This window comes from Gymnoscopelus microlampas (assembly GCF_963454915.1).
Source record: "Gymnoscopelus microlampas genome assembly, chromosome: 2".
In the NCBI taxonomy this organism is placed as follows: Eukaryota; Metazoa; Chordata; class Actinopteri; order Myctophiformes; family Myctophidae; genus Gymnoscopelus; species Gymnoscopelus microlampas.
The window spans coordinates 60,795,463-60,818,303 of record NC_139939.1 but is presented as its reverse complement, the minus strand read 5'-3'; the positions used below and the strand labels follow the sequence as shown (position 1 = coordinate 60,818,303).

The following is a 22,841-nucleotide window of genomic DNA, read 5'->3' as shown; positions in this document are numbered from 1 at the left end:
AGCTACCTTGACCGTTGTGAGCTTGTAGATCTGCTATTTTCAAATAGCCATTGCAGATCTGCAATCTTATGTGAAAGACTGTTAAAGCAGTGTGTTTACATTTCAGATGCAACGCATTGTGAGCTTGTAGATCTGCTATTTTCAAATGATTTTTTATACATTTCACACATTTGAAAATGTGTGAAATGGGACAAATGTTCTGCATAATGGCTACTTTCTACTTTTGGTACTTTAAGCACATTTTCATACCAACACTTTTGTACTTTTACTCAAGTAAATGTTGACTTCCTGACTTGTACTTGTTTGTAACAGAATAATAACGTAATAATAATAATAATAATAATAATAATAACAAAGAATGGTTCAGAAGCTGTAATGATAATAATAATATTATTAATCCTAACCCTAATATTAATATGAATATTAATATTAAAAACAGTCTTTCCACCTCGGAGGAAAAGGAATCAAGAGACTCCAACCTGGCCGCTTCCGGTCTCCTAAAAAGGCGTCGCTCCGCCCCCGCTTCACACAGTCACACAGATGGGCGGGTCTTGGCTATTTCCGTCTTGGAGAACAAGAAAGAAGACTAGATGAACAACACGTCATAGATACGCGACGCTACACGCATGCGGCTCGAGCGCTTCTTTTCGTCCACCATCAGCCAGGAGAAACGTCGTGTTGTTGCATAGCTTAGCATAGCATAGCTTCCAGCGTTACAATACAATAATAGCCGCCTTTAGAAGGTATTCATCTCGCCATGGCCGCCGCCGCCGCCCTGCTCCCCGTCAGGAAGCGCCTCCTGAAGGAGGAGGACATGACCAAGGTGGAGTTTGAGACCTCCGAGGAGGTGGACGTGACGCCGACCTTCGACACCATGGGCCTGAGAGAGGACCTTCTGAGAGGGATCTATGCCTACGGTGAGACCGAGGCTCCATGGAGGCCTACACTTTAACAATACCTTTACTTTGTGTTTACTTTGTGTTCACTTGGTCCGCTCTTTTTCCCCTCTGCACTTACATACCTCTTTGCCAAAACATAGCAGATCTACAAGCTCACAACGCGAGGCGTTGTGAGCTTGTAGATCTGCTATGTTTTGGCTAAAGTTCTCCTCAGAAAAAAGCGATGCTCGGGTTCTAGTGGTTAATGTAAAATGAAAAATCATATCACTCAAAGATTTGGCGGACCCCCTGTAGTAACTCTTGAGGACCCCCTAGGGGTCCCGGACCCCCTGTTGAAGACCCCCGGTTTAGACTTATCTCCGTCTCTAGGATTTTACAAACTAACATGTTAACACGGTGTTAATAACCTCTCCCGCCGCTGTACAGCTCAGAGATGAGGTCCCACTGTACCGGGCAAAGGGTCCGCGGACCACCTTTTTCACCACATCGTATCCATAAACTAAAGACAGTCCCCGAAACCTACAGATGTTTGAGGATTTTCCGGCAAGTAAACTTTTTTGGACGAGGTTGAAAAAACAGTTTAAATCTCTCATTTAGTCAGCCTGTGGCCATGTTTTCCCATTCAACCCGGAACCCCCCCCCCCCTGGCGGCAGGAGCCAGTACTGCTCCCGGTTCGGCTTCAATGTGAAAACAAACCATGGTCACAGGCTGACTAAATAAGAGATTTAAACGTTTTTTTCAACCCCTTTCTAAAAAGTTAGGGTTCCGCAAAACCCTCAAACATCTGTAGGTTTCGGGTATTACCTTTAGTTTATGGATATGATGCGGTGAAAAAGGTGGTCCGCGGACCCTTTGCCCGGTGTTCTACCTCTGCCGGTAGCCGCTGCAGTGGGACCTCATCTCTGAGCTGTATAGCGGAGGGAGAGGGTCGTAACGGGGCTTTAGATTTGACAAACTACGGTCAACAACCGTGTTTGTGTTGCGCCGACATTGGTGACCCGTGTTATTGTTGTGTCCTGTTATTTGTTTCTTTTCTTCTTGATCAGAATTTAACGTGAAACTATAGATATTAATACAAACAAAACAAGATGAATATATTAACGTCCTCCAGTCCCGCCGGCCGTACAACAACGACGACGCCTGTCGCCCTCTAGAGGCACACACTTCGATAGGTCACCAATGTCCGTGCTACGAGAGGCCGTGTGCTCAGAAACGTTCGGCGCGTTGCACCGATACCGGTGACCCGTAGAACTGTGTGTCTCGTTGATGTTAATAATATAGCGAATGATACAGTCAGAAATAACCTGGATTTTAGTACATTTCGTTGTCCTCTCTGGAGTCTAATATCTTTCATCATAACATGGAGTTTATTTTATATCATTTCCCACGTTCTGAACGTTGATAACAGCTGTTTTATGTGGCTTTGTTTTGGAGCAGCTGAAACTAACTTGTGTTGCTAGGTGGATTAGCCTGTATTGTTTACCTTGAGAGTGGAAAAAGTACTCGCATCTCTTAAGTAAAAGTATCAATACTGCAATGTACAAATACTGTTACAAGTGAAAGTACGGAAATCAAAGTTTACTTGAATAAAAGTACAGAAGTATTGGCATCAACATATACTTAAAGTACCAAAGGTAAAAGTACTCATTGTGCAGAATGTCCCATTTCACAAGTTAAAAATGTATAAACATCTTTTGAAAATAGCAGATCTACAAGCTCACGTTGCGTCGCATTGTGAGCTCGTAGATCTGCTATTTTCAAAGGGCTGAAGTGGATCATGTATGTTTTGTAATTATCAAAATCTACAAAGTAACTTCATTCTGTTTTGTTTTGTTGTGGTTTGAAAGCGCTCGTTTTTAATAACTCAACATCCTCCTGCATCATGTGACATTTAGAAACGGGTCATGTGACATTTAGAAACGGGTCATGTACGCATGTTGAGTGATTTATAAAAGTGCTTCCAAACTCAAACAGTTATGAACAGAAAGAGGCTCTTATCATGTCTGTCTCTACGGTGGATCTTTATGAAACAAACACTGGACAGATACTGGACAAAGAGGATCATCCAAGCTTTTGGTACAGCTGCCATGTTTGTTGAGTTTAATGTCGTTTAATTACAATCAGATCAGCCTTTTCTGTCTGGATGTATGGGCTGTGGAGGGTTGGTATTACACCTCTGGATGACAGCTATTAAAACATGGCATCTAAGAGTTGCTTGCGGCAATCAATTACCCTGCTACTACCCTACCTTAACATTATTATTGACTCAAAAACATCCTTCTAGTGTCCACGCCATATACCATACATGGGTCAACTGGCGGCCCGGGGGCCACACGCGGCCCCCACCTTCACTTAATGCGGCCCACAGGTTAATATCAGAATAGTGATATATTATTGATTTCAGCTGTTATGATTCCTAACATGCAAACATGACCCGCTTTAATGACTTCAGTCTATATTAGTAGCTTAATGACTAGTATTAACATTCTAATGTCTTTTTTTATGTCCAATGTATTTGTATTTAAGTTCATAAAGTTAACATAAGTATAACTAAATGCATTTGAAATTGAATGAAAATGTTACTTTTCAGGATTCCAATTCAAAAATAGCAAAAATAAAATCAGGATTCCAATAAAAAAATTAGCAAAAATAGCAGATCTACTATTTTTAGTAGATCTGCTATTTTTGCTACATTACAGTCATTTAGCAGACGCTTTTATCCAAAGCGACTTACGTATATGTATTCAACATAGGTAGGGAACGAAACTACTAATCAGCAGAAGTCTTAAGTGCATTTTCTGCAAAAACAAGCAACTAAGAGTATACCTAGCGCTAAGGTAAAAGTGACATATATCAGTTACCTACTGTCTTAAACAGATGAGACAAAATAGCAAAATCAAATGAGCAAGAGCTAAAACAAATAAGTATATCGACTAAACAAGATCCAATAAACAATACAACAATAGAAAACAAGCGTTCGTACAACTAGTTAACAACAAGTAGGCCAGGCAGAGAGGAAGGGTAGTGTGTCCTGAAGAGATGGGTTTTCAGCCTGCGGCGAAAGATGGGCAGTGTCTCTGCTGTCCTGACATCAGTGACTCTGCTGTCCTGACTTCAGTGTCTCTGCTGTCCTGACATCAGTGACTCTGCTGTCCTGACTTCAGTGTCTCTGCTGTCCTGACATCAGTGACTCTGCTGTCCTGACTTCAGTGACTCTGCTGTCCTGACATCAGTGACTCTGCTGTCCTGACATCAGTGTCTCTGCTGTCCTGACTTCAGTGTCTCTGCTGTCCTGACATCAGTGACTCTGCTGTCCTGACTTCAGTGACTCTGCTGTCCTGACATCAGTGACTCTGCTGTCCTGACATCAGTGTCTCTGCTGTCCTGACATCAGTGACTCTGCTGTCCTGACTTCAGTGTCTCTGCTGTCCTGACATCAGTGACTCTGCTGTCCTGACTTCAGTGTCTCTGCTGTCCTGACATCAGTGACTCTGCTGTCCTGACATCAGTGACTCTGCTGTCCTGACATCAGTGACTCTGCTGTCCTGACATCAGTGTCTCTGCTGTCCTGACATCAGTGACTCTGCTGTCCTGACATCAGTGACTCTGCTGTCCTGACATCAGTGACTCTGCTGTCCTGACTTCAGTGACTCTGCTGTCCTGACATCAGTGACTCTGCTGTCCTGACATCAGTGTCTCTGCTGTCCTGACTTCAGTGACTCTGCTGTCCTGACATCAGTGGGAAGTTCATTCCACCACTGTGGGGCCAGAACAGAAAAGAGTTGTGACGGTGTGGATCGGCCAGAAGGGCCCTTGAGTGACGAGGCAATCAGTCGCCCCGAGGTGGCAGACCGAAGTGGTCGGGCAGGGGTGTAGGCATCGACCATAGCCCGGAGGCTATGCTACTTTTGTGTGACATAGAATGCCGATTCATTTACGAAAAAAGTTAAAATATGGAGATAAGTAGGTGTCTGCTTGACAGTATATGTAATGTGTTCCTCTGGAGTGAGAGTAGAAACATAGTGGCCCTCTGCATCACCCCCCTGTACTAAATGCTTCCTACATCTAGGTTACAAATTACCCTCCAGATTAACATCCCATTCATCAAACACTAGAAATATGATTGTATTAAACGACCATACACGGTTCCCCTGTGTGCAGACTGTGTGCAGACTGTGTGCAGACTGTGTGCAGACTGCTTGGGTTAACGTCCTGGTCTCTGTCCACCCTTTGTTTCATCAAAAATCCCACCAAGCACCAACTTGCTCCTGATGAGCAGGTTGGTGTCTTGCATGGTTTCCTCCTCCATCTGTGTGTGAATGTAATGCTATCTATGTATGGATAAAGACGCCGTATAAATGCACCATTTACTTTACCCACAGGTGTGTGTAGTTAGTCTTGTGTTGTGTTGTGTAACTAAACTGTGTGTGTGTGTGTGTGTGTGTGTGTGTGTGTGTCCAGGCTTTGAGAAACCCTCGGCCATCCAGCAGAGAGCCATCAAACAGATCATTAAAGGAAGAGACGTCATCGCTCAGTAAGATCTATCTCCTCTCCTCTACTCCTATGTTTTTGATTGATTGAATACTTAATTATCAGTTTGCCAAAAAAAATAAATAAATGTGAGTAAAGAACAGTTCAGAACACAGTCTGTTAAGAGGATTTAAAACCCAAGAAAGCACTATGGCTTGTTTCCATTGGAGTCCTTTGTACTCAATTCATAGACATTTAATGACAGACAAATATATACAATACTATGTGATTGATTGATTGATGTACTTTATTCAGCAAGACATGAGAACACAGCACATGGAAGTAAAGATTCACAATACAAGCTCTACTAAACTGAAGACTCATTAAGCACTGAGCTTTCCCAAACATCATAAACAGAAAAATATGTACAGTAAACGGGGGGGTTGGTGGGCAAATACATATCATTTTGGGGGTCCATGGCATGAAAAAGTTTGAGCACCTCTGATATTATAGCAACTTACGTTTATTTTCAGAAAACTGTTAGGATTTGATAAGATGTTTGTAGAATCAGCCTCAGGTCTTTAAAAAAAATATATATATATATATATATATTATTCAAAGATTTGCACTAATTTTCAAGACTTTAAAAAAAAAGTAGCAGATCTACAAGCTCAGAGCATGGCATTGAGTTAGATCAGTGGTTTTCAACCTTTTTCATGCCAAGGACCCCTAAATTGATATACATTTTGCATACATTTGATGATGATGGTGTTTGTGTCCACAGGTCCCAGTCAGGAACAGGAAAGACGGCCACCTTCTGTGTGTCTGTCCTGCAGTGTCTGGACATCCAGGTATTCAACCAGCAACCCTCACTAACAGACACACTCTACAACAACCCTCACGAACAGACACACTCTACACCAACCCTCACTAACAGACACACTCTACAACAACCCTCACTAACAGACACACTCTACAACCCTCACTAACAGACACACTCTACACCAACCCTCACTAACAGACACACTCTACAACAACCCTCACTAACAGACACACTCTACACCAACCCTCACTAACAGACACACTCTACAACAACCCTCACTAACAGACACACTCTACACCAACCCTCACTAACAGACACACTCTACAACAACCCTCACTAACAGACACACTCTACACCAACCCTCACTAACAGACACACTCTACAACCCTCACTAACAGACACACTCTACACCAACCCTCACTAACAGACACACTCTACAACCCTCACTAACAGACACACTCTACAACAACCCTCACTAACAGACACACTCTACAACCCTCACTAACAGACACACTCTACACCAACCCTCACTAACAGACACACTCTACAACAACCCTCACTAACAGACACACTCTACACCAACCCTCACTAACAGACACACTCTACAGCAACCTAGCCTGGTTCCAGACGAATCTGCCTTCGCAAAATTGCATGCACTTTAGCCCTCGGCAGATTAGGTCTGGCCCCCCTCCATAGAGATTTAAATTCTCTCCCTCCGCAGTTGTGCGGAACCAACCAGGGCCCAGTATCCAGATGTGGGCGGGCTTATCACCTTATTTGGAGCAATGACGTACAAGGAAGCACTGCTCTGATTGGTTCGTTCAAGGAAGCACTGCTCTGATTGGTTTAGCTCTAACCAATAGAGTCCGTTTGGATCTTTTTGTAACCGCCCCTTAGAAGAAAATCTACCGTTGATAGGGACCAGACTAATATCCACGCAGTGTGTCGTGTGATATTGTCTGGCTACGCGAGGCTAACAGCAACCCTCACTAACAGACACACTCTACAACCCTCACTAACAGACACACTCTACAACCCTCACTAACAGACACACTCTACAACCCTCACTAACAGACACACTCTACAACCCTCACTAACAGACACACTATACAACCCTCACTAACAGACACACTCTACAACCCTCACTAACAGACACACTCTACAACCCTCACTAACAGACACACTATACAACCCTCACTAACAGACACACTCTACAACCCTCACTAACAGACACACTCTACAACAACCCTCACTAACAGACACACTCTACAACCCTCACTAACAGACACACTCTACAACAACCCTCACTAACAGACACACTCTACAACCCTCACTAACAGACACACTCTACAACCCTCACTAACAGACACACTCTACAGCAACCCTCACTAACAGACACACTCTACAACAACCCTCACTAACAGACACACTCTACAACCCTCACTAACAGACACACTCTACAGCAACCCTCACTAACAGACACACTCTACAACCCTCACTAACAGACACACTCTACAACCCTCACTAACAGACACACTCTACAACCCTCACTAACAGACACACTCTACACCAACCCTCACTAACAGACACACTCTACACCAACCCTCACTAACAGACACACTCTACAACCCTCACTAACAGACACACTCTACAACAACCCTCACTAACAGACACACTCTACACCAACCCTCACTAACAGACACACTCTACACCAACCCTCACTAACAGACACACTCTACAACAACCCTCACTAACAGACACACTCTACAACAACCCTCACTAACAGACACACTCTACACCAACCCTCACTAACAGACACACTCTACAACCCTCACTAACAGACACACTCTACAACCCTCACTAACAGACACACTCTACAACCCTCACTAACAGACACACTCTACAACCCTCACTAACAGACACACTATACAACCCTCACTAACAGACACACTCTACAACCCTCACTAACAGACACACTCTACAACCCTCACTAACAGACACACTCTACAACCCTCACTAACAGACACACTCTACAACCCTCACTAACAGACACACTATACAACCCTCACTAACAGACACACTCTACAACCCTCACTAACAGACACACTCTACAACCCTCACTAACAGACACACTATACAACCCTCACTAACAGACACACTCTACAACCCTCACTAACAGACACACTCTACAACCCTCACTAACAGACACACTCTACAACCCTCACTAACAGACACACTCTACAACCCTCACTAACAGACACACTCTACAACAACCCTCACTAACAGACACACTCTACAACCCTCACTAACAGACACACTCTACAACAACCCTCACTAACAGACACACTCTACAACCCTCTGCGACGCGTTTTGAGCTTGTAGATCTGCTATTTTTGAATTGGAATCCTGATTATGGCGTGGCGAGCGATCGTGCACACAAAATGAGTCGTTTTCCCCAACGTAAAAAGTTTGGGAGTTCTAGGGGTTTTAGAGAAGGAAATAGAACACAAGCGGATGGGAGCCATGTTTTTTTGACACGGTGATCCATCTGGCCTTTCCTTCTCAGAATCACCACGGGTGATCCCAGAGCTACTCGAGCCCCTCCCCCGTGGGAAAAAAAACTAGAAAGACTGAAAACACGGTTCAGACCGTGTTCAGCACCCGATGTGTTAACCCATTAATTACCTGGAACTGTGTCATTTTTAGATTTGAACTGAAAAGCATTATTTTACACTTTTGGCTATTCAAAAATAGCAGTTCTACAAGCTCATAGCGCGGCACCGAGTGCCGCGCTATGAGCTTGTAGATCTGCTATTTTTGAAAAATCGTGAAAATGTGTGCAAATCTTTGAATATATATATTTTTAAAGCGAACATTTTTAACTAAAATCTTTGCTTCTGGGGGGTCCCTGGAACAACATATTTTGATGGGGGTCCGCGGCCAAATACATATCATTCTGGGGGTCCTTGACATGAAAAAGATTGAGCACCACTGATATGGAAACAAAAGTTTTTCAGAAAACTGTTGAGATTTAGGAGACATGTTGAATCGGCTTCAGGTCTCAATGTGTTAATGCGTTCATCATGGATGTGTGTGTGTTTTCTCTGCAGGTCAGAGAGACTCAGGCTCTCATCCTGGCTCCAACCAGAGAGCTGGCCGGGCAGATCCAGAAGGTTAGACACCCAGCCAATCACAGAACACCTTATATGTACACCCAACCAATCACAGAACACCTTATATGTACACCCAACTAATCACAACCAATTTCTCCTATACATAGGAGAAAACTACATGTTTTGGGTGAACTATCCCTTTAATGTAAGCCACTCTGGATAAAGAGCGTCTGCTAAATGCACTCATTTGTACGTGGTGTGTTCTGATTGGTTGTCTGGCCTGGACTTGTCATGTTTCTTCTCCAGGTCCTATTGGCTCTGGGCGACTACATGAACGTCCAATGCCACGCCTGCATCGGTGGCACCAACGTGGGCGAGGACATCAGGAAGCTGGACTACGGCCAGCATGTGGTGTCAGGGACCCCCGGCAGGGTGTTTGGTTAGTACGCTGTTCAGGGACCCCCGGCAGGGTGTTTGGTTAGTACGGTGTTCAGGGACCCCCGGCAGGGTGTTTGGTTAGTACGGTGTTCAGGGACCCCCGGCAGGGTGTTTGGTTAGTACGGTGTTCAGGGACCCCCGGCAGGGTGTTTGGTTAGTACGCTGTTCAGGGACCCCCGGCAGGGTGTTTGGTTAGTACACTGTTCAGCAAAAATAGCAGATCTACAAGCTCAAAACGCGTCACAGTTTTGAGCTTGTAAGCCACTCTGGATAAAGAGTTTGTGCTAAATGCACTAATTCGTACGTCGTGCGTTCTGATTGGTTGTATGACCCGTCTGGCCAGTTGACCCATGTATGGGTTAGTTATTACAACTAGAACTATTAGCAACTAGCACATCTGCTCTCAAAACTAATTAACTCATATCCTGCCAATCTCAGCAACTCAGTTGCAGTTTTTTTGCATTGAAACCCACTGTGTTCAGCGAGCCACACCCCCAAAATGGTGGATCCCGGTTGGAACGTTGTGGTCAGTCTGAACACACAGATCCTCCTCTTACACCTTCCCTCCGTCTATTTAGTTTTTTAAACACAATGTCTCCTCCACGGCGTTTCAAATAACATGAGATGAAGGTCATTACGCTGGCAAAGGGGATAACAAACCATGTTTAATACCTTGGCGGGTGATGTGTTAAAACTAACTGAATTAGAACACAAATATTCAAAATGAACTAAAACTAAACAGAAATGAAAAACAGGCCAAACCATGGTGGTAATGTCAAATAATATAATATAAGAAAGAAGCAAACATTGTGAAAAGAGCAGATCTGTCAAGCTCACAACGCGAGGCGTTGTGAGCTTGTAGATCTGCTCTTTTCACAATATGTATCTTTGGAACAGAGTCAAACTAAACGTAATGCCTCAACTCATACAATTCCACCTCACCATTATTGTGGCAATTTATTTTTGCGATTAACAATATTATCGCGACAGACAAAATATGCTTAAAGGGTAAAACCACTTTGGTAGAGGTTTGGGTTGTGTAGTTACCTTGCCATGATGTAACTCTAAAGGTGGGCACGAAATCAAAAATAATTGCTCCATTGATTAGAAATTGATGATTCAAAAATATGCTCCTCATTGACTTACATTGTACAGTAAAACAGCTCTCAAAGTCACTCTTTTAGCACATAAATGAACCCAAACAAAGTTGATTCAGACAATATAGAACATCACCAAACCCAACTTCCTGTTGATTTTACTATTTGAAGATCTGAATTATCAATTTCTAATCAATGGAGCAATTATTTTTGATGTCTTGTCCACCTTTAGAGTTACATCATGGCAAGGTAACTACACAACCCAAAGCTCTACCAAAGTGGTCTTATCCTATAACCTATTAAGACCTGGATCGCATCTGTGTCACTTTAGATTTCTTTGGCTATTCAAAAATTGCAGATCTACAAGCTCATAGTGCGGCACCGAGTGCAGCGCTATGAGCTTGTAGATCTGCTATTTTTGAAAAATCTTGAACATTTTTTTTTTTCCAAAATAAAAAATAGGACTTAGAAAACATTTTTAAGAATGGCCTCAGGTCTTTAGTTGTTAAACCACTCGGACCCCCAGCATCTCTATTCTGGGGGGAACCTTCACCAACAATAGCAGATCTACAAGCTCAGTGTAGAGTGAAATAAGACCACTGATCTGTGGCATCAGAAATCAGTTTAACGTTGAACCACTTTAGCCCATATATACACCGGTTATTTGAAAATAACAGATCTACAAGCTAACAACTGTGTCTAACTTTACTGTGTGTGTGTGTGTGTGTGTGTGTGTGTGTGTGTGTGTGTGTGTAGATATGATCAGGAGGAGGAGCCTGAGGACCCGGGCCATTAAGATGCTGGTTCTGGACGAGGCGGACGAGATGCTCAACAAAGGTACCGCCCTCCTCACTCATTGTCAAGGACCCCCAGTTTAACATGCATTAGGGGCTACGGACCCCCATTTAATGCCATTTCTATCTCTGGGACCCCAATTTATATTATAAAATCAACATTAATGTAACTCTGAGAGTGTACAAATGGAACCAAATGGACCCGTTTGGTTCCATGGACCCGTTTGGTTCCATTTTCCACCCGTTAGGGTCCATTTGGTTCCATTTGTACACTCTCAGAGTTACAGACCCATAAGGGTCCATTTGGTTCCTAACTATCTATCATTTAGCTGGGGACCCCCTGGAACTCCCTCAAGGACCCCTGGGGGTCCCCGGACCCCACTTTGAGAACCAATGTTCTAAACGTGTGTGTGTGTGTGTGCGTGTGGTCAGGCTTCAAGGAGCAGATCTATGATGTGTATCGTTACCTGCCTCCGGCCACACAGGTGTGTCTGATCAGCGCCACGCTTCCTCACGAGATCCTAGAGATGACCAACAAGTTCATGACCGACCCCATCCGCATCCTGGTCAAACGGTGAGCCGCCTTTATCCTCCACCTAGAATAAAAAAGAAGGATGGATTACAGGGGCGTGTCCCAGCGTAGTACCGGGGTATTGCACATGCGCAGTAAAATCCTGCCTGAACATACAAAAAGGCTCAGTAGATGGCAGCGTGTGACCCTTAAACGGTAGTGTTTGTTTTGTGTCACTTCAGTAGCCACGGAGACCTGCATGAATTATATCAAAACTTTAATTCAGTCAAACAGTGGGTCAACAACAATGAAAGCAATCATAAACAGTAGGGACGTAAACACTTGTGTATAAAGGTCCTTACACACCGGGCGAAACCGGCGAATATAGCGAATATACGCAAAATTCGGACTCGTTCCGAATAATTAAAAGACGCTTTTTCGCTTCGCTTTTTCGCTTTTTCGCTCCATGTACGGAGCCATTGACTTTATAAGGTTTTAAAAAAAACGCATTATTCGCCCGAAAAAATCGCGAGAAGGGATCCTGGGGGTTTTTATGTATAGCGCCTCTGCTGGAACACTCCGTCGTGCACTTCCTGATAACACTGCGCATGTGCAATACCCCGGTACTACGCTGGGACACGCCCCTGTAATTCATCCTTCTTTTTTATTCTAGTCCTCGACCCCCCCTGCCCTGCCCCCTGCTGGCAGCTAAATAGAACTTTATGCCCCGACCCGGGGGGGGGGGGGGGGCAAAGTGTGTGTTTGAGAAGGACGGGGGGGGGCGCAACCGTCTATAAACGCAACACGAGATATGTCGTCTAAACCAGATCTACAATATAGCAGATCTACAAGCAGATCTACAAAGCTCAAAATAGCAGATCTTCAAGCTCAAAACGCGTCGCACTGTGACTCGTTTTGAGCTTGTAGATCTGCTATTTTTTAACTGGAATCCAGATTTTTGTTTTTTGTGCTATTTTTTTAATTGGAATCCCGAAAAGTAAATTCTTTATTTAATTTATAATGATGTAAATGTTATGAACTTAAATACAAATACATAGGACATAATAAATACAACAGAATGTTAGTACTAGTCATTAAGCTACTAATATATAGACTAAAGTCATTAAAGCGGCTCATGTTTGCATGTTATGAATTGTAAACAGCTGAAATTAATAATTTATCACTGTTCCCATAATAAGCCATAATATCTTAATGTCAATTAAATGACTGTCTGAATGTCTCTCCTGTGTGTGTGTGTGTGTGTGTGTGTGTGTGTGTGTCAGTGATGAGTTGACTCTAGAAGGGATCAAACAGTTCTTCGTGGCCGTGGAGAGAGAGGAGTGGAAGTTTGACACCCTGTGTGACCTCTATGACACCCTGACCATCACCCAGGCTGTCATCTTCTGTAACACCAAGAGAAAGGTCCACACACACACACACACACACACACACACACACACACACACACACACACACACCAAGCTATCATCATGTGTGGTTTAGATATTGTGAAAGAGAGCATTTATGGCAATAAATGTCATTATGTTGATCCCATCGCTCTCTCTCTCTTGTCTGACTGAACGCTCATTAATATACATCTCATATAAACCAATCTGATCCCATAGTCTGACTGAACGCTCATTAATATACATCTCATATAAACCAATCTGATCCCATAGTCTGACTGAACGCTCATTAATATACATCTCATATAAACCAATCTGATCCCATAGTCTGACTGAACGCTCATTAATATACATCTCATATAAACCAATCTGATCCCATAGTCTGACTGAACGCTCATTAATATACATCTCATATAAACCAATCTGATCCCATAGTCTGACTGAACGCTCATTAACATACATCTCATATAAACCAATCTGATCCCATAGTCTGACTGAACGCTCATTAACATACATCTCATATAAACCAATCTGATCCCATAGTCTGACTGAACGCTCATTAATATACAGCTCATATAAACCAATCTGATCCCATAGTCTGACTGAACGCTCATTAATATACATCTCATATAAACCAATCTGATCCCATAGTCTGACTGAACGCTCATTAATATACAGCTCATATAAACCAATCTGATCCCATAGTCTGACTGAACGCTCATTAATATACAGCTCATATAAACCAATCTGATCCCATAGTCTGACTGAACGCTCATTAATATACAGCTCATATAAACCAATCTGATCCCATAGTCTGACTGAACGCTCATTAATATACAGCTCATATAAACCAATCTGATCCCATAGTCTGACTGAACGCTCATTAACATACATCTCATATAAACCAATCTGATCCCATAGTCTGACTGAACGCTCATTAATATACAGCTCATATAAACCAATCTGATCCCATAGTCTGACTGAACGCTCATTAATATACAGCTCATATAAACCAATCTGATCCCATAGTCTGACTGAACGCTCATTAATATACAGCTCATATAAACCAATCTGATCCCATAGTCTGACTGAACGCTCATTAATATACAGCTCATATAAACCAATCTGATCCCATAGTCTGACTGAACGCTCATTAACATACATCTCATATAAACCAATCTGATCCCATAGTCTGACTGGAACATACTAAGCTTGTATGTAACCAAGCTGTTGCTGTTGTCTTCTCTGATTGGCCAGACTAAAACCCATGTGTGTTGCTGTTAGAATACATTGTAAATAGAGCACTCAAGACTGTATGGTCTGTCAACGTTAACCGGTAACTGTCAAGACATTTGTAACCAATTAATACCATTACGTTCATATTTATTTGTCATTTAATTGTTAGTGCAAATGCACCCCCCCCCCCCCCCAACCTAAAGTGGTGCCTGGAGGCGGATGCACAGCCACCACGTAAAGACTGCAATTCTGCCTCTAAGTCAAACACAGGGAAATAAAATATCATGCACACTTCAAGACAAGCTGACAATAGAGCACCGAAGTCTGATGTCATTTACACATCCTTTGTTTGTCTACCTGGTTTGCGGTCCCCCCCCCCATTCTGAATCCCCATAGACGTGTTTAATATCACGTCAAATAAGAACTGTGTTCCAAAAATAAACAAGTGACCCTGCGGTGGTTTGACTCTTATGGATATGAAGCATCAACTGACGGTGAGAAAACCATAATGTTACTTCTGCCCAATTAGTTACATTTTCACCAGAAACAGACTGTATCAAATATGAGTGACTGACTATCATAAACGATACAGAACCTCCTCCCTGACAATATCTATATATATATATATATATATATATATATATATATATATATATATATATATATATATATATATATATATATATATATATATATATATATATATATAAATGGCGAGCAACTTCCGCACCCTCGGTGGTGACACCCCACAGCTCTGTTATCGAATAAACAACGCACCGCCAGACCACATGTCGCCTACTGACTCGCCACGGCGGCCGCGATGAATTTACGCCTCGCGTAGGGGACATCTCACTGTTCACTACACCTTTTCCACCGCGCAACATAATTAATTCTACTCACCAAATGTCGGACAAAACGGAAGGGGAGACAGCTTCGTACCGTTTACCGTGCGCACGACCTCATCACCACAACAGCAGCCAGCCGCTGCGGGGGTTTTTTCCTTTTTTTCCAAACTTTTTTTTTGGGCACCATTTTCTCCAGGCACCATGTCTGGTGTAACGTCGGGTGTTTCTTTTCACCAGCCAATCACCTTTCACGTTGCCACGGCCGTTGCCACGTCGCGCTGACGTACGCTAAACAAGCGCTGCCGTGCGCACAATGCACACGAGCCCAAAGGCCGACCATTGCTTAGACACACAGTCAGACCTGGCAACGCAGCCTACGCCAATCATGTGTGAGAGATCTACAAGCTATGGGGCAGAGACGCCACCGTATCTTAGCAACAACTACAGCGCTCACTCTCATTGGTCGTGTCACGCTAAGAGCAGTCTCCAGACAATGGCATCGCAGACAGCTTGCTGTTACTGCTGTAGCCATCACAGGCAGTTGCAGCACGACGGACAGGGCGCTGTGATAGCTGCCATGTCGCTAACGCTAACCTGGTTGTCATGCCTGCAGCGGCTGTGCAATCACTTTGTCAACAATGCACGTTCGTGTGGTGAATGTCTATATTGCTGCTCAGTTCGTCCATTGTAGATGGTGTATGTTTGTGTGTGTCTTCTGGAGAACTATGTAGCTCCACAGCAACTACAGTAACTAACGTAATGGCAGGACCGCCCCGTGCAACGCATGTTACGCTGCATTATGGTCATGTAGTAATTTCAGATAATTTCGCTCCGATTAGAGCAGTGTTTATCAACCCTTTCACGCCGCCCCCCCCCCCCCCCCCGCCCCCCCCCAAATACACGTACTTGATCTGGGCCCCCCCCCATTCTGTTTGACTCCGTTCCACAAGTAAATATTGTGAAAATAGCCGATCTACAAGCTCGAAACGCCTCACGTTGACAGGCTTTGTAAGCTTGGAGATCGGCTATTTTCTACATGATTGCCTCTTTCTTACATTCTTTGCCAATGTCGCCCATGTTTTCATAGCATAGTTTCTTGACTACTTCTGTTGCAGAAATGGCCATTTCCTTTACTTTCGGTTTTTTATTGTCTCCGCCAGGCCGAAAGGCATGGCGCAAGACTATGTTTCACCCCCTGTCCGTCCGTCTGTGATAGCTAATCTCTCACATCGTTGACTTGCTCGCAGCAAAATAACAGCCCGATGTGGAGAGTCAGTCAGAGCTGCATAAACGACGTAAAATGTGTCAAAAGGAGTCTGTACGGCTGTCGATAAATGAACACATGACGTCGGTGGGAGAGGACATGTGTCTTTTGGACAAACAGCAGCGTGGTGCTGATGTTTGTTGTGTGAAGCAGCTTAATGTCAGAGTGTTTGTGTTGGAGCGCCTCAGTGCGGCTGCAGAGTCCATGTGCAACCTCTTCCAGAGAGACACAGAGACACTAGAAACTCTGCTGGGGAAAAAAAACACTGCTGGGCATTGACTTTCCTATGGACATTGATCTACACACTGCAGGTATATCTGCTACACACACAACATCAAACTACACACTGCAGGTATGATGCAGCGTTTGCATTACAGCCAGCATGCCAGCGTAGTTCCCATATGGTTTCAAGGTGGGCTAAACCATATGGACCCCATGTCAGCAATGTCAGCGGCATCCACTTCAGTCCCAACTGCGATGCCCATGCAGCCTATAAGTAGCTTCTACCTGGCCCTTAGGTGGGCCCCAACTAGCCATGTTTATGTGGGACCAAGGCGGGTCCTAACTGGGTTTGCCCATGCAGGCTTTAACTCGGTTCTACCTGGGCCCTAGGTGTACCCTAACCAACCACAGTGCAGTGCCCATCGCTCCAATTGTTGTGACGTCAGGGCTCTCACTACTGCACATTGGTGGAGGAGGAGGGGCCGCAGGGCCACCGCACACATCGCTGAACCAATGGTAGCCCACGGATGTTTCCTCTGTGGATTTACAATCTGCCCCTCTATGCCACATATCATCCGCACTACAGGGTCTTCACTGACCGAGCCACGGCCCCACTGACCCTCATGACGCGACGCCACTTAAACGTGCGGCAGCATGCGCTGGGTTGCCAGGTTTGCACAGCCTGCGCCAGAAACAAGCAACCACCTTCATGAAAAAAAAAAAAACACCGAAATGGTCCGCAATGTTCCAGGGGTGTCCCCGCGCGTCCCAACACTCCACAGGGGGTCAGTGGACCATCAGGGGGTCCGCGGACCCCCTGTGGACCCCCTGAAACATAACAAATATTATTTCTTCAAATTTTTTCCTTTTTCAAAAAAACTTTTCCACACTTTCACTCCGCCGATTTGGGTCCCCCAATATACACACGGCCACGCTGGGCCCCGTGCGCGGCTGGGGTTGAGGGGGGCGTAGCCCCCCGAAACTCTAGTATATATATAACATAAACGATACAGAACCTCCTCCCTGACAATATCGCAGAGACAGTTTGTTTAATTTTGGACCACAATTCTTATATGAGACGATTCCAAGATGACCCAATGTTATTCTCCATAGAGACATTACTTTACGACCCAGGGGATGAACGAGTGACGTCAGGACTTCTGTACTTATTGTTTTGTAATGTTTCCAGGTGGACTGGCTGACAGTGTTATTATGTTTCATATTTAAGGTGGACTGGCTGACAGTGTTATTATGTTTCATATTTAAGGTGGACTGGCTGACAGTGTTATTATATTTCATATTTAAGGTGGACTGGCTGACAGTGTTATTATGTTTCATATTTAAGGTGGACTGGCTGACAGTGTTATTATGTTTCATATTTAAGGTGGACTGGCTGACAGTGTTGTTATATTTCATATTTAAGGTGGACTGGCTGACAGTGTTATTATATTTCATATTTAAGGTGGACTGGCTGACAGTGTTATTATATTTCATATTTAAGGTGGACTGGCTGACAGTGTTATTATATTTCATATTTAAGGTGGACTGGCTGACAGAGAAGATGAGGGAGGCTAACTTCACCGTGTCGTCCATGCATGGAGACATGCCTCAGAAAGAGAGAGAGTCCATCATGAAGGAGTTCAGATCTGGAGCCAGGTACACACCTATCACTACACACTGTTACACAACACCACCTTAACCCATTAAGACCTGAAGCCGATTCTACACGTCTCCTAAATCTCAACAGTTTTCTGAAAAACGTATGTTTCTATATCAGTGGTGCTCAATCTTTTTCATGTCAAGGACCCCCAGAATGATATGTATTTGGCCACGGACCCCCATCAAAATATTGTGTTCCAGGGACCCGCCAGAAGCAAAGATTTGAGTGAAAAATGTTCGCTTTAAAAAAACATATATACAATGATTTGCCCACATTTTCACGATTTTTCAAAAATAGCAGATCTACAAGCTCATAGCGCGGCACTCTGTGAGCTTGTAGATCTGCTATTTTTGAATAGCCCAAAGTAAAATAATGCTTTTTAGCTCAAATCTAAAAATGACACAGTTCCAGGTCTTAATGGGTTAACCATGTTAGATTAATTTTTAATATTTGTTTTGGAAAATGAAAAATACTAAATGGAACAAAAAAATGTAAAAAAATAAATGAAAAAAGTCATGGAAAAAACACGGGCCCCCCCCCTCACGTATTAGGAGGGCAGGATGAGTCAGCAGAACCAAAAGGACGTGTGTTTCTGATGAATCTAACATGTTTAAAATGGACTTTGAAGTTACAATGGTTTTGTATAGGAAGGGGGCGTGTCTGATAACATTAATTTCAAATATCTAAATAGTGAATCAAACAACTTATAAACTGTCTGGGGGGGCGGGGCTCACAAAGGCCTGAGTAGATGATGAAACGACCCAGTACTCTAACTGTTGATCTGTGTGTGTGTGTGTGTGTGTGTGTGTGTGTGTGTGTGTGTAGTCGTGTGCTCATATCCACAGATGTGTGGGCCAGGGGTTTGGACGTTCCTCAGGTCTCACTCATCATAAACTATGACCTTCCCAACAACAGAGAGCTGTACATCCACAGGTACACACACACACACACACACACACACACACACACACACACACAGAAGAAGAAGGCGGGACAGAACATATGACGAAAGGCTCATTTAACACATTCAGGGCGATGATGATCATGAAACAGGTTCCTAATGTGGGTCTACTCTCCTTTTCTTTCTTTTATTAGCGATGGTGTTTTGTGTATTTCTATGATGTGATCCTCACTGCTGTGCTGTACCTCTAATGTTGTTTGTCTATGTCTGTATAGTGTCTGGTGAGCCAAAGACAAATTTCCACTTCTATTATTATTATTATTCATTGCCAGGGTATTAACACATTGTGTGCCAGAGGTTTATTAAAATAGGGTACGTTCAATGATGAATAGATTATTAAAATTAAAAAAATCAATTATTAAAAAGAACATGGCTAATTGCACAGAGCAGCAGCCATGTTTTGGTTGGTTTACAGACTATTGAGAAGCCTTTGTTGTAAGTCAGTATTGTTTTACAAAAAATGACTTGTTTATTTTTTCGTTCAGAACGTGTGGCCGTTAGCTTACAAGTGGGCGTGCCTTCAGATCAGGAAGCAGGCCGCGCTTTACCCAATCAAATGCAGTGGGCGGGATTTACTGTCTCTGCGCTCCCTTCCCACTAAAAACAAAGCGAAACTCATTTAACGATAGCGTCCTCAGAGCAGACAAAACCACAGAATGATATTCACATTTTAACTTGTTCTTCCATCATAGAAACAAGTGGGTTTATAACCAACACCATCCATGTTCTCTGGGAGAAGTGGTGTTAGTGTTCTGTGTAGAAATACTGTTAGTGGGAATGAAAACATAGTCGCACCACCGGAAGTCAAAGGTTCAAGGCAGACCAAAACCCTGGTTTCCTTGAGCACGGGTGCTCCATTCAGCCCCCCCCCCCCCTTTTTATTTGGCGATGGGTTCCCAGATTGGCTTTATGTAAAACGTCTCTCCTGTCTCCTCCAGGATTGGCCGATCCGGTCGTTACGGCCGCAAGGGCGTGGCCATCAACTTCGTAAAGAACGACGACATCCGTATCCTGAGAGACATCGAGCAGTACTACTCTACCCAGATAGACGAGATGCCCATGAACGGTATGTTAATTACTGTTAATTATGTTAATTACTGTTAAATACTGTTAAATACTGTTAATTACTGTTAAATACTGTTAATTATGTTAATTACTGTTAACCCATTAAGACCTGGAACTGTGTCATTTTTAGATTTGAGCTAAAAAGCATTATTTTACACTTTGGGCTATTCAAAAATAGCAGATCTACAAGCTCATAGCGCGGCACCGAGTGCCGCGCTATGAGCTTGTGAGCTTGTAGATCTTCTATTTTTGAAAAATCGTAAAAATGTGTGCAAATCTTTGAATATATATATTTTTAAAGCGAACATTTTTAACTCAAATTTTTGCTTCTGGGGGGGTCCCTGGAACACAATATTTTGATGGGGGTCCGCGGCCAAATACATATAATTGTGGGGGTCCTTGACATGAAAAAGATTGAGCACCACTGATATAGAAACATACGTTTTTCAGAAAAATGTTGAGATTTAGGAGACATGTAGAATCGGCTTCAGGTCTCAATGGGTTAATTACAACAGACCTACTCTACCAGATAGACCAGGTGTTCGTGGTAGATTGGTAATATATCTGAACAGAAAATGGTTTTAAAGTGTTTAAACTGATTATTAACTGATTTATCTGAGGGCCCCCATGGAATCCTCTTTAACCCTGAGGGTCCCCGGACCCCACTTTAGAGAACCAACTGCTTTAAACACATTAAAATCTGTCATTTTACTTTTTTTTGTTGTTGTTGTTGTTGTTGTTGCTTTGGCTCTTCAAAGACAGCAGATCTACAAGCTCACAGCGCTTCACCGCGTGCCGTCAGCTTGTACATCTGACCGGGTCGCTTTTGAGATTTTCTTTGGCCATTCAAAAACATCAGATCTTCAAGCTCATAGCACCAAGTGGCGCGCTATGAGCTTGAAGATCTGCTATTTTTGGAAAATCTTGAAAATGTGTGCAAATCTCCCTGGAACAACATATGTTCAGATTGGGGGTCGTTGACATGAATCACTGATATAACAACATACTGTGTTTGGCCCCGTGGACCCCCATCTCAAAATGTGTTGTTCCAGGGACCCCCAGAAGCAAAGATTTGAGTTACAAATGTTTGCTTTAAAAACATCTATATATATATATATATTCAAATATTTGCACAAATTGTCGATTAGCAGATCTACAAGCTTGTAACGCGCTACAAGCTTGTAGATCTGCTATTTTTGAATAGCCAAAGAAATCTTAAAATAACACATATGCGTTCCCGGTTGCTAAATGGATTTAACTACTTAACTGACTAGACACCTTTCTCTCTGTTTGTCCCTCTCTCTCTCTCTCTGTCTATCTCTCTCTGTCTCTCTCTCTGTCTCTCTCTCTATATATCTCTATATCTATACAGTGGCTGATCTGATCTGACAGACCACAGACACGGAATTCTTTTCATTTAATGGTTTTATTTCTTCGTGTTTTTTGCTTCAAACAGATTTCTTACCTTTTTTTTTTCTCTTTTTTTTTACGCCAAGAATCTGTAGTGGGTCTGTTGTGTTGTTAATGCTCACAATGTTTTGTAAATAAAGTTCTTTGGTTCCCATTGAAGTCCTTTCTCTTTTATTTAGTTTAAAATGAACGATAATGAAGGTTTTATCTCCTACCAGGTCCAGGACCTCTAGTACTGCTGGTTTTATGTCCCACCAGGACCTCTAGTACTGCTGGTTTTATCTCCTACCAGGACCTCTAGTACTGCTGGTTTTATCTCCTACCAGGACCTCTAGTACTGCTGGTTTTATCTCCTACCAGGACCTCTAGTACTGCTGGTTTTATCTCCTACCAGGACCTAGTACTGCTGGTTTTATCTCCTACCAGGACCTCTAGTACTGCTGGTTTTATCTCCTACCAGGACCTCTAGTACTGCTGGTTTTATGTCCCACCAGGACCTCTAGTACTGATGGTTTTGAGCTATGAGCTTGTAGATCTGCTATTTTTGAATAGCCAAATGAATCTAAAAATGACAGACATGCGTTCCCGGATTAAATAGATGAAGGCACTTGAAGGAGAATCTCACA

The 22,841-nt window shown here is 43.3% G+C and overlaps 1 protein-coding gene across 1 annotated transcript; it reads left to right on the top strand.

The window, feature by feature from the left end:
- Positions 1 to 618: 618 nt before the first annotated feature.
- Positions 619 to 22,374, top strand: eif4a3 (eukaryotic translation initiation factor 4A3). The gene is made up of 12 exons (XM_084043957.1): positions 619 to 917; positions 5,362 to 5,434; positions 6,155 to 6,221; positions 9,304 to 9,366; positions 9,613 to 9,745; positions 11,598 to 11,678; positions 12,068 to 12,209; positions 13,430 to 13,568; positions 18,660 to 18,775; positions 19,605 to 19,712; positions 20,679 to 20,806; positions 22,178 to 22,374. The coding sequence occupies exons 1-12, from the start codon at positions 758 to 760 to the stop codon at positions 22,192 to 22,194; spliced, it is 1,227 nt and encodes a 408-aa protein (XP_083900083.1). The 5' UTR covers positions 619 to 757; the 3' UTR covers positions 22,195 to 22,374.
- Positions 22,375 to 22,841: the final 467 nt, after the last annotated feature.